General features: G+C 38.8%; 1 protein-coding gene across 1 annotated transcript; it reads right to left on the bottom strand.

Annotated features, from left to right (window-relative positions):
• Window positions 1-627: 627 nt before the first annotated feature.
• Window positions 628-13,853, bottom strand: LOC121881847 (very-long-chain (3R)-3-hydroxyacyl-CoA dehydratase-like). Its single transcript, XM_042389624.1, has 11 exons — window positions 13,078-13,853; window positions 10,888-10,930; window positions 10,595-10,668; window positions 9,695-9,859; window positions 8,081-8,132; window positions 7,557-7,667; window positions 5,214-5,341; window positions 2,951-3,063; window positions 2,761-2,867; window positions 2,537-2,668; window positions 628-1,311 (listed from the first exon to the last, which is right to left on the bottom strand). Exons 1-11 carry the CDS (start codon window positions 13,156-13,158, stop codon window positions 1,235-1,237), a joined length of 1,083 nt encoding a protein of 360 aa, XP_042245558.1. The 5' UTR covers window positions 13,159-13,853; the 3' UTR covers window positions 628-1,234.
• Window positions 13,854-14,292: the final 439 nt, after the last annotated feature.

Below are 14,292 nucleotides of genomic sequence, written 5' to 3'. Positions count from 1 at the left end.
AACACCGGCTGACGCCAACCTTCCCTTCCCTCTGTCTCCCGTTTCCAAAACATGGAGGCCTTTCTGCTGACTCTTAGAGTTGTGTGTGTTAGCCGAGAGTATCTGTGATCAGTGTTAGTGTGGTTGAACTAAGACACAGCGGCCGAGTGTGTTTAGTAACTTTCTTACCTGAAAATTTGTGCATAGAAACGTAGAAATCATTGTTCGCTGTAGATATTTAAAACTAAGGTCGCAGTCAGTAGAAGTGAGAAGCTTCCTTCTTTTTGTAAATCATTTTTCATGTTTATATTTAGGGCCAGCCAGGCTCACCTTGGACCAGCCCCTAGTTATGCTGCTGTAGGCCTAGACTGCTGGGGGACTTCCCATGATGCACTGAGCTCCTCTCCATCTGTACACATTCCTGTAGCATTAATCCTGAGTCCGGATTGGGGACGTCAAGGTCTGTGGGGATGGTGGTGTGGTCCTGTGGGTGTCTTGCCTCGACACCTTCTCCTGCTATTATTACTAGTCATATCTCTATTATTATTATTATTGTTATTATTGTTATTATTATGCTTCTCTGAGTCGCCCACCTACAGCCCGGTTCTGCTTGAGGTTTCTTCCTGTTAAAGGGGAGTTTTTCCTCGCCGCTGTCACTGAGTGCTGCTCATGGGGGAATTGTTGGATTTGTTGCTATATAAATAAAATTGAATTGAATGTTGTTATAGTCAGGAGTTAGATAAGAGCTTTTTTAAACTTTGCTTTTTGTTGGGGAAGTTTAGAGTTGGGATTAGTGGATTTTTATTTGTTGTCCTGAGTACTGCTCATCTCTGACGTTTTGGGAAATAAACTGCTATAATGTGAACTCTGATTGCTGTTCAGTTGACCATTATTGGGAGTAGGAGGAGTGTGGAACATCAACAGAAATAAACAGAGTGTGTGCCAGACAGACACCTCTAGTGTTTAGATAATAAACATTATTACAACTCAAACTCACGGTAGCAAAGAACGACCTGTACAGTGTTTTCAGGTGACGTCTGTTCAACAGTGAGTCGTTGAGCTGGTGGGATTTACATGGTTTGGGTCTGGAGAAGGTGACCAGTTCACCCAGTGGAGGAATAAAGTGACCAGTACTCCAACATCAAGTCTATCTGTGTGTGTTGTTGTGTGTGTGTGTGTGAAGGAAAAGGCAATAAGAAAAAAGAAATATCTTGAAGTGGACAGCAGTTCAGGGTGTGTGCAACGTGATGATCAGTTAGTGGACTTTCCTTTTCCTGGAGCGGTATCGTCTCCTCCTCTGCTTGTACAGGTGTCGGAAATTGATGAAAAGTCCTGAAAAACAGAAGAAACGTCTGTCAGCGTTTAGTTTATAGAGTCGTAGTCACTTTTTTCTCACTGGGCGGCTGCAGCTTTCTTTTTCTCTGCAGACTTGTTTGCATTTCACTGCTCTAAAGACGCTTCAAGTAACTCATCCCATCACTCCACATGCTGCATTTTCAGAGACATATTTGCACAAGATCATGAAAATCCAATGAAGTCACTGGTGTCCCAAATACATCCAGATTTGTTATTATCTGGTTGACAACTTCACAAGTTCACCAGTGCTTTCATGCATTTACTGCAGACTATTTTCCAAAACTTATGACTGTTTTACATTATGTAACGTGTTTGTCCTGCATTCCACGCAGCCATAGCTTTATGTTAAATTACCTACACGATGACATTCAATGTGCAGAGAATCTAAACATGCTAAAAACAAGTTTCCTTTTATTTCTTTCTGTCTTATCAAAGTTTTACTTACTCTATAACAGCATTACCATCAATAACTGTGCAAAAGTGAAGGGAAATTAAATTTTACCACTATTTTGAAAAAAAAATCCAAGTATGTTTTTGAAAATCTTCAGCAGTGATGTACACGAATTTGTAATAAATGAGGTAAAACATTGGTAAGGCACAGTCAAAAACTGCCTTTCATTATTAAGGAAAAAAAGGATAAAAACTGCAGATCCACAAAATATTTTAAATAGGCTGAATTAGAACTTAAACAAGCATTTTTAGCAGATTGAAATGATCTCATAAGATACAACTATCACAATCAGTCAATCAATATTATTTTGTTGCAGTGTTAATCAAATGAAGCTAAACTATGTCAGAAAATACTGACGGCAACTAATTATTTTTCATTTTGTTCTGTCATAAACGATCTACACACCACACACTTGTCCAAATAAATGTTCCCAACAGTTATTTTGGACAAATGAGCTTTGACTTTTTAATGTAAAAAAGTTGCTCACAAAATCAACTTTTGAATATTTGACCTGTTAAATTAACAAGCAGCATCTTTCATTACTGTTATTCAGTAACGTCATGTCTCTGTCAGTAATCGTTGCCAGTTCTTGGAGGGAAACTAAATTAATCTTTAGCCCCGAGAACATCAGATGCTGTGGAACAGTCCACGTAGGCAGGAAGGGCAACAAGTTGAGATTTCTAAAAAAGACATGTAAGTTTATTTGGTTATCTTTCCGGAGACGTGGTGGTGTGTCAGTGGATGTCTCACCCAGGAACATGAGGACCAGGTAGAGCTGCAGAGTGTACGAGAAGCTTAAAGAGTGTCCCAGCACCGCGGGGAGGGGGAGGCTGAACAGACGGGTCTCATCAAAGATCGGCAGGGACTGGATCACCGCCACCGCTGGAAATATACACAGGACGACACACACCGTCAGCAGCTGCTAGCATCATGTGTAACACATCACTAACAAACACACAACAGAAGCCACTAACCTTCAGCTACGACCCCCAGCGGGTACAGAGGGATCCAGATGCTGTATCTCAGCCACGTTAACATCTTCCACTCTGTGCCGATGCAGGCCAGCATGTAGAAAGGGTACCTGGTGTAGAGAAGGAAGGTCTGATGTTACTGCAGGCAACAACATGTGTTCACCGGGAGAGCGGAGAGAGGGGTGGTGCTGACCTGAAGATCTCGATGGTGCTCCACAGGTAGAACACGAAGAAGACGACGGGTTTGTTCTGCATGTCCTCCAAGCTGCCGAAGATGACGAAGAGAATGACGTTCCTCCCCGCCACCTGTAACATCACAGAGCAGAAGAAAGAGAGACGCCAGGTTTATCTCACTGAGAGGCAACGCACACTACCTGAACTACTTGATGGTGATGAAATCCTCTTAGATACAGTTTAAAGTTGTTGTTTTTTTGATGGACCTCCCCTGACCATGAGCCAAATATGGCGTGATTTACATCTGCACAAGTAAAGCTGAAACTATAGTTGTGAATTAGGGAGCACGTGACTACAGATCATAAGAACATACCCCTGTAGCTTAGCTGTAGGCTTCACCAGAGCTTTGGAAATATCACATACGTACAAACACTGTGATTGATTCTGCTTGTGTTTTCTCCTACAAGTTCCTGATTGATACTGTAAACAACATCAAGCAAGTTTGAGAGAGGGTCAGATTTATGCTTTTCAGGATACTTGTTTGTGAATAAGCAAAATAATTTCCATTGTGAGCCAGTCACAGTATCACAGAGTGAATCAATTAAAAAAAAACAACAATTTCATTGGGTATCAATAAATGTACAGCAACAGTTTCTCTATTTAGTAGCTAAACAAGTCGAACCTTCCTGGAAAGAACGCTATGACTTCAGGTGATGCAGGATGTGGTCTGATAATGTACGGGAACTACTGTAACACCTTTTACAGAAACATGAATCCTGTATCAATAAATAAATAAATCCAGGCAGCTGTTTGCATGTGAATAACCAATAAAATACGTCTATATACGTATGAACATAAGCTGCAACTCTGTTCTTCACTTACTGATGTAAAATATGACATCTGCTCTCAGATACAGTCCTAAACAGTGTTATAAATAAATCTTGTTCTTAAATGACTTATAGAGGTTATTAAACATATAGGGCTGTATTTCCACTGTGCTGGTTAATGGCTCACGGTTGGACATAATTATTGACCCTTAATTTACATGTTAACATTTGTGTGTGCGTATGGTCTGAGGCTAATGCTAATGCTAGCTATAAATGCTTAATACAATTATATTTAATTGCCTCCATAAGTCGGGGGGAAGGTCCTTTCCTGTTTCAACATGATGACAGCTCCATAAAGAAATGATTTTCCCAGTTTGGTGTGGACGAACTTGACTGGCCTGTACAGAGCCCCGACTGCAACCCCACCCAACACCTCTGTGATGAACTGGGACACCAACTGCAAGCCAGACCTCATCACCCAACATCAGTGTTGGACCTCACTAATGCTCTTGTGGCTGAATGTGAGCAGGTTATAAAATTGTGTTGAAAACCTGTCATAGCAGCAGATTAATGCTCATGATTTTTGCGCAATGATAATGTATAGATTTCAAGTTCAGGCATCCACATTTTTAGCCATGTAGTGTATGTATTAGGGCTGCTGGATTATGGCAAAAATCACAATCAAGATTAATTTGGTCAATATTGAAATCATGATTATTTAACACGATTACACTTTGACTCACAGAACAGGTAAACTTGCATTTTAATAAATGTATATTTCACACAGAGTCCAAGACACGCACAAGTGATGCTTATCTCACAGAGACCCCCCAGAGTCTGTTTCTGTCACCTTTAAGAGTAATCTGCACAGAAATCTGTTTAAAATCACACAAATATCCTGCTGTATATGCGTTTTGAAATTATTAACGGTATCTACATTAATTGATCACGGCTCCCAGTCTGTCTGTGAGCTCCCCAGAAGCTGCAGCTGACAGACGGCTGCTTCTGTGGACAGGGTTAGGGTTAGGGGTTAGGGGTTAGGAGTGGGGTTGAGGACTCGGTGTGGATTAAACAGTTAAAATGCTTTTATGTGCTGCTCACGTTTCACTTCAGATGTGGATTCTCAGTGAGTGAGTTTGGGTTTGATTTTCTTGTTTTCATAATCGTTTCAAGCCAAAATCGTATTTGAAAATAAAATTTGATTAATCGCCCAGTCCTAATATGTGTGAAGCCATTGTCAATTGTGTTTATCGTGTTATATATTTGAATATTATTTCTTCTCTTAACAGTAAATGTACTTTGTAAGTTTGTTTGATGACCTCAATGAACGCCACAAATTAAAATACTACAGTTGTGACAATAAAGAGCCTAAATGTTGCTTGAGTCTTCATCTTCAGGGTTGAAGAGGATAAACTCACAATAAAATGATAAGTGACTGACTCCCCCTGTTATTACCTGTATCATAGCAGGAAAAAACCCAGTCTTAACCAGACCCAACAAGGGATTAACGACCTCGATCACGGCCAACATCTGACAGAAGTACATCATATCGGCCGTGGTGTGGAAGGTATCGTAGAACGAATCTGTGGAGGACGAGAGAAACAAACAGACATAATTAAACAGCACATTGCATGAGCCACTATCCATAATCCTCATCATTTGCAAAACAAATCCCTGCTGTGTGGTCGTGTTCCTGTTTCTATTCAAATGAGCTTCGTCTGTGAATAGCTCCTCACGAACAAAAACACAGACCTCTCTCTCAGTATTTTCTGGACCTCCCGTTTGTTTTATTTTCCTGCATAGTGCTGCTAATTGTGTTCGTCTCTCTGCTGTTTTTGTGTTCCAGTAACACTCAACCCCCCCAAAAAACTGTTGTTCAGTAATGAATTATTTTGTCCATAAAATTCAAAGGCTATTGATGAGGACGATTGTTTTAGTTCTATTCTTGTCTTTATTCTTTTTTTAGTCCGTCCCTCTACAGTCTGTCACTTTTGTTTCACGTTGAGTGTTTTTGTTTTCACTGTCACAGAGATTTGTGTGATGTATTGAATGAAGCACAACAATAATGTAACTGACAAAGAGTTGATGGATTAAGTCTCTGCAAGTAGATTTTTTTTTATAGCATTATCTGAAACTAGAACTAGATACTAGTAGATTTGGAAAATGGTTTAAGTGCACAGTCTAGTTAGTGGACTAAAACATGTAAAACCACTAGTATGGTGTTTTAAAGAAACAACTCAGGCCAACAGAAGAACTCTGTTACTATCATCACAGCGTTCAGCATTTAAGATTAAAAGGAAAATTCTAGTTGATCAATATTGGGGTCTTTTTTTTTTTTTTAACTGATTAGTTTAACTGATTAGGGCGGCTGTGGCTCAGGAGGTAGAGCGGGTCGTCCACTAATCGGAAGATTGGCGGTTCGATTCCCGGCTCCTCCAGTCCACATGCCGATGTGTCCTTGGGCAAGACACTTAACCCCAAATTGCTCCTGATGGCTGTGCCATCAGTGTATGAATGTGTGTGAATGGTTAGTTTCCTCTGATGGGCAGGTTGGGACCTTGCATGGTAGCCCCTGTACCCATTCAGCGTATGAATGTGTGTGAATGGGTGAATGTGATTCGTAGTGTAAAAAAAAAGCGCTTTGAGTGGTCGGAAGACTAGAAAGGCGCTATACAAGAACAGTCCATTTACCATTCATTGTTTGGTCTTTAAAATGTCAGAAAAATGGTGAAAAATGTCCAAGATACCCAAGATTGTCCCGACCAACAGTCCACAACACAAAGATGTTCAATTTACTATCATAGAAGACTAAAGAAACCAGAAAATACTCAAATTTAAGAAGCTGGAACCAGATAATTTTAGCAGTTTTCTTCAAAGATGACTCAGATCAATTAACTGACTAATTGTTGCAGCTCTACAACATTGTACTTGTAATTACTGAGATCAGGTAACGTCGCAGAAAAGAAGGTTGATGGAAACAAGAAACGCAAACAGTCAGCTGATCAGACAGGTTATAAATAAACCACCACAAAGAGCAAATGTAAAAAGTTAAATTATTAAATAAACCATCTGTTGTAAACATCCATCAGAGTCTTCAGAGTGAATTCTTGGTTTAACTTTGACCTGCTGTACTTGCTGTAGTTTTGTGCACTGTGCATTGAGGGTTTACTGCAGACACTTCTGGCACTCACTTTCAGTTTTACCTCCAATTAAAGTGGTTAATCTTCCTAAACTGCTGTCTGGTTTACAAACTATCTGAACATCTGACCGCTTGTGTTTCATAACCTGTTTGATTTGTTGCCGCGTCCTTAGATCTCAACAATTACTTCGGTGACCATAATGTTATCATAATCGATAGAAATGAAGGACATAATTACAAAAATAAAAGTAATAAACCACGATTTTATCCTTTAAACTCCACCAATCTTTAAACAAACACATTTTCCTTCTTTTTACAGCTCCAACACGTGTAAAAATTCCTCCCAAATGTTTGTACAGCATAATCTAATAATCTACATGTTACAGTGTGTAAACAAATGACTCCACTGTGGGTCCAAAGGTCTGATATTGTAACTCAACCAAACCATTGTCAGCAGGAAAATGTGGGAGATAAATAAGACAAATTCTGTGTATTTTGACCAACAGTACAATGGTTTAGCTAGACGTCACACATACTTCAATAAACCTTTACCTGACATGTTGTGTTAATGACGTTGACCAGCCAAAAATATTCCTTAGGTTACATTTAACTGTTTCGCTTTAACTTCCGATGGCAGACGATGTGAGTTTCTTACAAACCTTGACCAAGAATGAAGAGTCGAACAGTCATGTTGACAAAGATCCAGGAGAATCCCAGGAACTGCACCAGGTTGTACATGAACAAGTAGCCTCTCTTCAGTCCGAGGTAAGCTGAAGAAAAAGAAGATGATAATTAAAATCAATTCATGCTGATAACATTCCTGCAAAATCCTCCCTTCATGATAGTAGATTTGTATAGTTTATTTATTTATGTATTTATTGGGACCATGTGCAGTGTTTAACATAAATGTTACCATTTGATGTGCTGTACTAAAGTTAGCTTATAGCTAATTTTCATCTGCAGTCTCTTCAGCAGCTCACAATTAAAACATATAACAGCACAATAACGAACAGTACAAAGCAAAAAAACACACAGGACACATAATACAAAGCTACACACAATGGCACATCACATACACTCACAATGTCAACTAGATATTAATAACATATATGATAAAACTCCAGACAGACACGTGTCTGCAGGTTTTTGATTGTTTGCAGGAAAGAAGCTCAGTGTGACTTACGGTCTTCACGAACTCTCGACTCCACACTTATCCTGTTTATCTTTTCTTCCTCCTGCAAGAAAACACACCATCAGAGTCTCACTTTGCAATGACCACACATGTTCTATATTATTCCAATTTAACTTAAATCTAATGAATATGAGATAAGATCTCTCATATTCTTAATTAGACCCAGAGCTTGACTGACTGAATCATTTAATTTGGTGCTTTTAAAAAGTTCTGCTCACCGTCCAGGAAGACATTTACAAACAAAAACAAGATTCTAAATTCATAAATCTGTATCAAGCGACTGTAAATTCAGTACCAACATGTCATATTAACACACACATGTCACATAAATCAAATGAAAACTGCAAATCTGAAGTGAAGCAAAATAGCTAAAAACGTTGAGTTTATAGGAGCAAACAGATGTTTAATTTAAGAAATCTGAGGAGGCAGAAATCTAAAATAATCTACAACCATAAACAGAGAAGGGTTTCAGTGAAATAATTATAAAGCAAAAAGTATTCTTGATAAATTTTGAGGTCAGTTTTTGCTACAAACCTGAAGTCTGGAAAACATCCTTTGAGATCAAACCAAACCAATTAAAGGACTATGAGTAGAGGCTCCGACTCACAGACAAACTCATCTCAGCTCAGTTTTATTCCAAAATGATCATTTAAGAAAACGTCAGTAGAGTTCGCCTGACATTTTGCTTTTCCAGTTTTAAAACTGCGACAGCGCAACGACTGTTGCGACCAGTTGTGTGTGGGAGGTTTTTACATAAGCATCCCGGTGAAAGAAGACTACTGTCAGACAGTTTATTTGAAAAATTACACCTGTACCAAATGGAGACTCGCCAGACCACAATGAGCAATGCAAAGTTTTGTGGGCTAGCTTTGCAAGGCTAATCATGAGGAGAATCCAAGGCTAAAAAAAACCCGCTGTTTACGCGGTTGTTAAGAGTTTACAACCATGCTAGCGGCTATGTGAGGCTGTACTAAGGCGGAGCGGCGCTTTGAGCCTCAGCCTGCTAACATGCTGATGTGAAGCAAGTATAATTTTTTACCAAGTTCACTATCTTAGCTTAGCTTAACGTTTGCTGATTAGCACTAAACACAAAGTACAACTGAAGCCGATGTGAGTGTCATTAGTTTGTCAGGAATTTAGTAATAAATGAAAGTACTACACTAATTAAAAATTTGACATGATGATGGTGCAAGAGGAAGTCAGGAGATCACCAATGTCAGTAAGATAAATACTCTGGAGAATGATGAATATCTGTGCAAAATTTTATGGAAATCCATCTAATAGTTGTTGAGATATTTCAGTCTGGACTAAAGTGGTGCACTGACCACTTGAATGAGAGACACACCAACAATGACATCCCCAGAGCTATGCCGCTAGCATGGCTAAAAGGCTGCACATAGGCCTCTTTCTTTATGTTGGCTGCACCGACTATTTGCATTTTGTGGTAATTTTGCTTCACAACAGGCTCATGTAAGTTTGCATAAACACTCCAAAGTCACACCGCACAAAATAAAGCAGCCTTTTCCCAAAGTAGAACACATTTTACGCTATTTACAACTATTTCGTCAGAGAGGTTTTATTTTTATCTGTCATGACTCTTCCTACCTTCGCCTGAAGCTCCATCTCAGCGTCGGACTCTTCCAGCCAGCGGTCGAAATCAGGAGCCAGAAACAGAGGCTTCTTCTCCTGCAGTGTCAGTCGGTCCCACCAGCGCTCCTCCTGCTTCCTCACTTTGATGTCCACCTGACGCTGGGTGGATTTATGGTTGAACTGGATTCCACCATAAAGGACACAAACAGAGTATTAGAAAATTATATAAATCTATATAAAGCCTTGGATGGTTAAAGGACACATAACTGTGGGACGATTAGAACTCATGAAAATCACCAGACATCATAGTTTAAGTCACTCTGCCGAGCCCTAAGCTGCATCTGAATGCTTTTTAGTTGTAAGGTGGAATAAAAACCTGTAGCACTTTGTTTCAGAAATAAAATCACGGATAATAATATGACTGAATATCCAGAGCTGCGGTGTTCCAGCTAATCAAGGCTCACTTCAGCAGGGAGGCGTTTTTCAATCAGCGTTCATCTTGACTTGACGGCAGTGATTTCGAGCTGGTGCACTCAGTCAATCAGCGCCCAGACGCATTATCATACAGTCGTTCATTTATTCCATGTTATGAATTGAGGTGCTGATTTTTTATTTGAACAAGAAGAGAAAAATGAATGAAATGTGCTATTGTGTAATCGGCTTAAGTTTGTCTTGGCAGAATATTTTAAAAAAAGTAGCCAAGGAATCTGTTAGGTCTTCTATCATTTTATTTGCAATATTTATTTCTAGTTTTGCTTAAAGTAAAAACAGGAAGGTTGTGAGCTGATCACATTAACATCTGCACCTTAACAGTCTGTGATATTAACACCTGCAGATAACACAATGTGTTATGTGTCAAAAATGTAAATCATATTGCAAAGAGGCAAAAACAAGTTTCAATCCCACAATCAATACCTCAGGTCTGACAGCTTCCAGGAACTCCAAACTGAAGGTGTATTCATTATCTCCTTTAGCTCCGTGGCCCTGTGCTGAGGAACAATATTACGACAGCAGTATTAGGCTTTATATTGTGCTTCATGCAGAAATTGCCTTTATGACAGACCTCAAAAATAATATGAAAGGACTTGAGAGTTTGTGGAACACCTTTACAACATTTCATTTAAAAATGTTTATAATGCGGCTATGTAATTTCTATTAAAGGGCTCTAAGTGAATCTACATTTTTCCCTCTTTCATGCAAACACCAACCTCTGAACTGAAGTGTTTTCTCTTGCAGGCTGATGTCCAGATTCTGAAAAACACAAAGGCAGCCATCACAACCAACCCAACACTGATGCAAACGATGGACAAAACTATGACATGGAACTTAGAGGAGTAAACAGGAGATATTCTAAATTTTTCTTATTGTTAACAAATTCCAATAAAGACAAAAACCAGTCCGTCTCTCTATACTTTTCGACTTCTCTACCTTGTCTGTGGCGCTCAGTCACAACATCTCTTTTCATGGGACTTGTTGATAATAAGAAAAATATGGAAAATCACTTTAAACTAAGATACCAGTTTATTAGGTAAACCTATTTAAAACTAATGCAGTCATAATACAAAAACGCTACGATAAATCTTACCTTCATGAAGGTTATAATGTTCCACTTTTTGTTGAGGCTGTTTAAGGGAGGCTGTAACGTGATGCTAATTAATTGCATCATACTGAGAGGTGTTTCTAATATTTAGTCTAACCTCATTTGTAGAGCTGCAACAATTAAATCGATCAGCTGACAACTATTAAATTAATCGCCAACTATTTTTTTTAATCAATTAACCGTTTGAGTCATTTTTTTACAAAGAAAATGTCCAAATTCTCTGATTCCAGCTTCTTAAATGTGAATATTTTCTGGTTTCTTTAGTCCTCTATGATAATAAAATGAGTATCTTTGGGTTGTTGACTGGCTTTGGGAAACAGTGATCGACATTTTTCACAATTTTTTGACATTTTATAGACCAAACAACTAATCGAGAAAATAATCAACAGAATTATTGATAATGAAAATAATAATTAGTTGAAACCCTACTCTTTTGTATGAATAGGCCCAACGTGGGTCACATGACAGGTGTTCTTCTGTCAGCCTGTTTCTGGTAATTCACCAAAGAGGCTGAACAAGATCCAGAACTACCATTAAAATTCATGCATCTTTTATGAGACATTAGTCGAACAGATGCAGGACGAAGATGGAGGAGTTTGAAATGCAGAGGAGGAGAGGAACCAGTATTTCATGTATAGCTATACTGTAAAAATAAAGTTTAAGAAGCGACCCACCCAAAACTCAAACAATTCCTTATACACACAGGTTTTGATTGGTTGACACATAGAGAACAATCATGCTGACTTAAAGACCGTCTTCTGATACTGATCTGAGAATAACTGTTTCATTATGGGGGAAAATTAAAAGTCATGTTGTTGAGCTGGTAACTGTGTAGTGCTGCTACAAACAAGGAAGTCACAATAGAGCTGTCATTTTCAGCTGTAATTCTCCAGTAAGTCAGAGTCATTGAGACAGTTTGGAGAATTGCTTTGTAATGTTAAAAGAAAAGAGTCACAATTATTCAAGTGTGCCTAAAAACAACAGGCAGGTTTAAAAGTTGATGTGAAGCTTCTATGAGGCTTCAGCAGTCTGAGTTAGTCATATCAAGAGGATATCTGCCACATTTACAGCCTTTGTGTTTCCTTGGACAGTGTTTCACTGTTGATATCTACTTGATTTGACTCATATTAGCTTCATATTAACTTCAGATAAACTTTTAAATACATTTTTGCAGAGGAGGACTGTGGATTTTGTCCCCCATCACTTACATTGTAAGCGCATTATGAAGGGATCTTCTGATGGTCAGTATGAACAGGAGGAATGATTACAGCAAGAAAAACATGTTTCAATGTTCATTTGGGCTCTTGACTGTTGTTTTAAGAGATTTGAAAAATGTGAACCCGTTTTTAGGTTCACAATTAGATAACAAACTTCTTTAGGTTACATTTAAAAACAGACATCGACGACAGACAAAGGATGTCTTTCCTAGTTAAACGGTACTATTTAAGCAGCAAAAAACATACATTACTACTTTACTTTTAAAAATACGTCATATTTCTCTATACGAAGGACAAATGTTTGTTTATTTGTGTTTTTCTGTTTTCTTCTGGCAATCATAAATTACCGTTAGAGGTCAGTTTAGCCATTTTATAGCTGTATCGGTTACAGCATCACTTAGCTAACAGTAACGTTAACGCTAATTTATAATCCCGCTAAGATGTTACACCCACAGCACACAGAAAACAAAGTTTAAAGGCATTTTAACGCATTATTTGAGCAAAAAAAAAACGACCATTGTGCGTAAGTGAAGGCTGAATATAGAGGCAGTTTTCGGGTTGGATGATGTGGACTGTCCTACCTTGGCATCGCTCAGCTCCACCCGGAGATAAATCTCTCCGTGCCGCTGAGCCCAGTAAACTTGAGGGGTGAGCAGCTGCATTCTACTGTTCTCTGATATCTAACATACATGCCAAAGTAACGTGAAGATTCACGCAAACTGATGTACCGAGCACTTCATCTGTCACTCAGTCTGCCATCCCCCCCAGCACAGCAGATAGGACGTCGGACCAGATGATGAAACACACTTCCGGGAGGAGGTCGCTACCGGACTTCAAAATAAAGATCCTACAAAGCGCTCTTTAGCAGCTTCAACATAAAAGTCTCATAAACTTTTTTTTAAGATCCCCTCCAGACATGTATTATGGCCAGAGCTTCTGATTAACTTTTTAATCACAAGCCAATATGGCTACTATGTTAGAATGACCCTACTTCTCACTTGATTTATTACCTCAGCAAATACTTTCCTAATAAGTTTATAGTCTCAATCACTAGTTTCAAGTCTTCTTCAATGCATCATGATGTTGATTTTGTAAATTATGGTCCCATGTAGAGTAAAATAAACTATAACGCAGGGAATACTTTAGAGCATGGCTACATTATGATCCACAAGTTGCTACCATGGCAACAACGTTGATTACGTAACGTAACCATGTAACCCCAGATTCACAGTATAGGTGTAGCTGTCGCTATTTCACAGCGTGTTTTCAGTTCATGAAAGTTAATTGTAACATTTTGGGCGCATAAAAAGTCGTTCATTGTTTAGTGGTATTGAAAGAGTTGGCTGTTCAGTTTTTCCAGTAAGTATACTTTGTTTTAATGGTTTTAAGTCCGTTTTTCGCTAGCGAAAATTAGCATTAGCATTATCACAGTTAACCATAGACTGTACATGCACTGTGCTAACCAAGCTAGCAGCTGGCGCTAGGGTCAACTCCACCATCTCGTCCAAATATGGTGACTTCTGGCTCCAAAAATCCAAGATGGCGACGGTCAAATTAGCAAACTCAAGGCATCAAAACAACACTCCACAAATCTATGGGTGACATCATGGTGACTATGTCCATATTTTTTTTAGTCTATGATTGCAGAGGCAGTGATATTTAGAGCTCGATTTATCACTAACCAAGTTAGCTATTGTCTTTACAATACTGTTTTACATGATTTATTTTTTACCCAGATTTGACAGGTTGGCAGGTGTTAATTTGGGCCCCGATTAAGGCATATAAAAATACTGATG

This window comes from Thunnus maccoyii, chromosome 1 (genome assembly GCF_910596095.1).
Source record: "Thunnus maccoyii chromosome 1, fThuMac1.1, whole genome shotgun sequence".
Taxonomy (NCBI): domain Eukaryota; kingdom Metazoa; phylum Chordata; class Actinopteri; order Scombriformes; family Scombridae; genus Thunnus; species Thunnus maccoyii.
The sequence above is the reverse complement of the archived record's forward strand: the minus strand, read 5'-3'. Positions and strand labels throughout refer to the sequence as shown.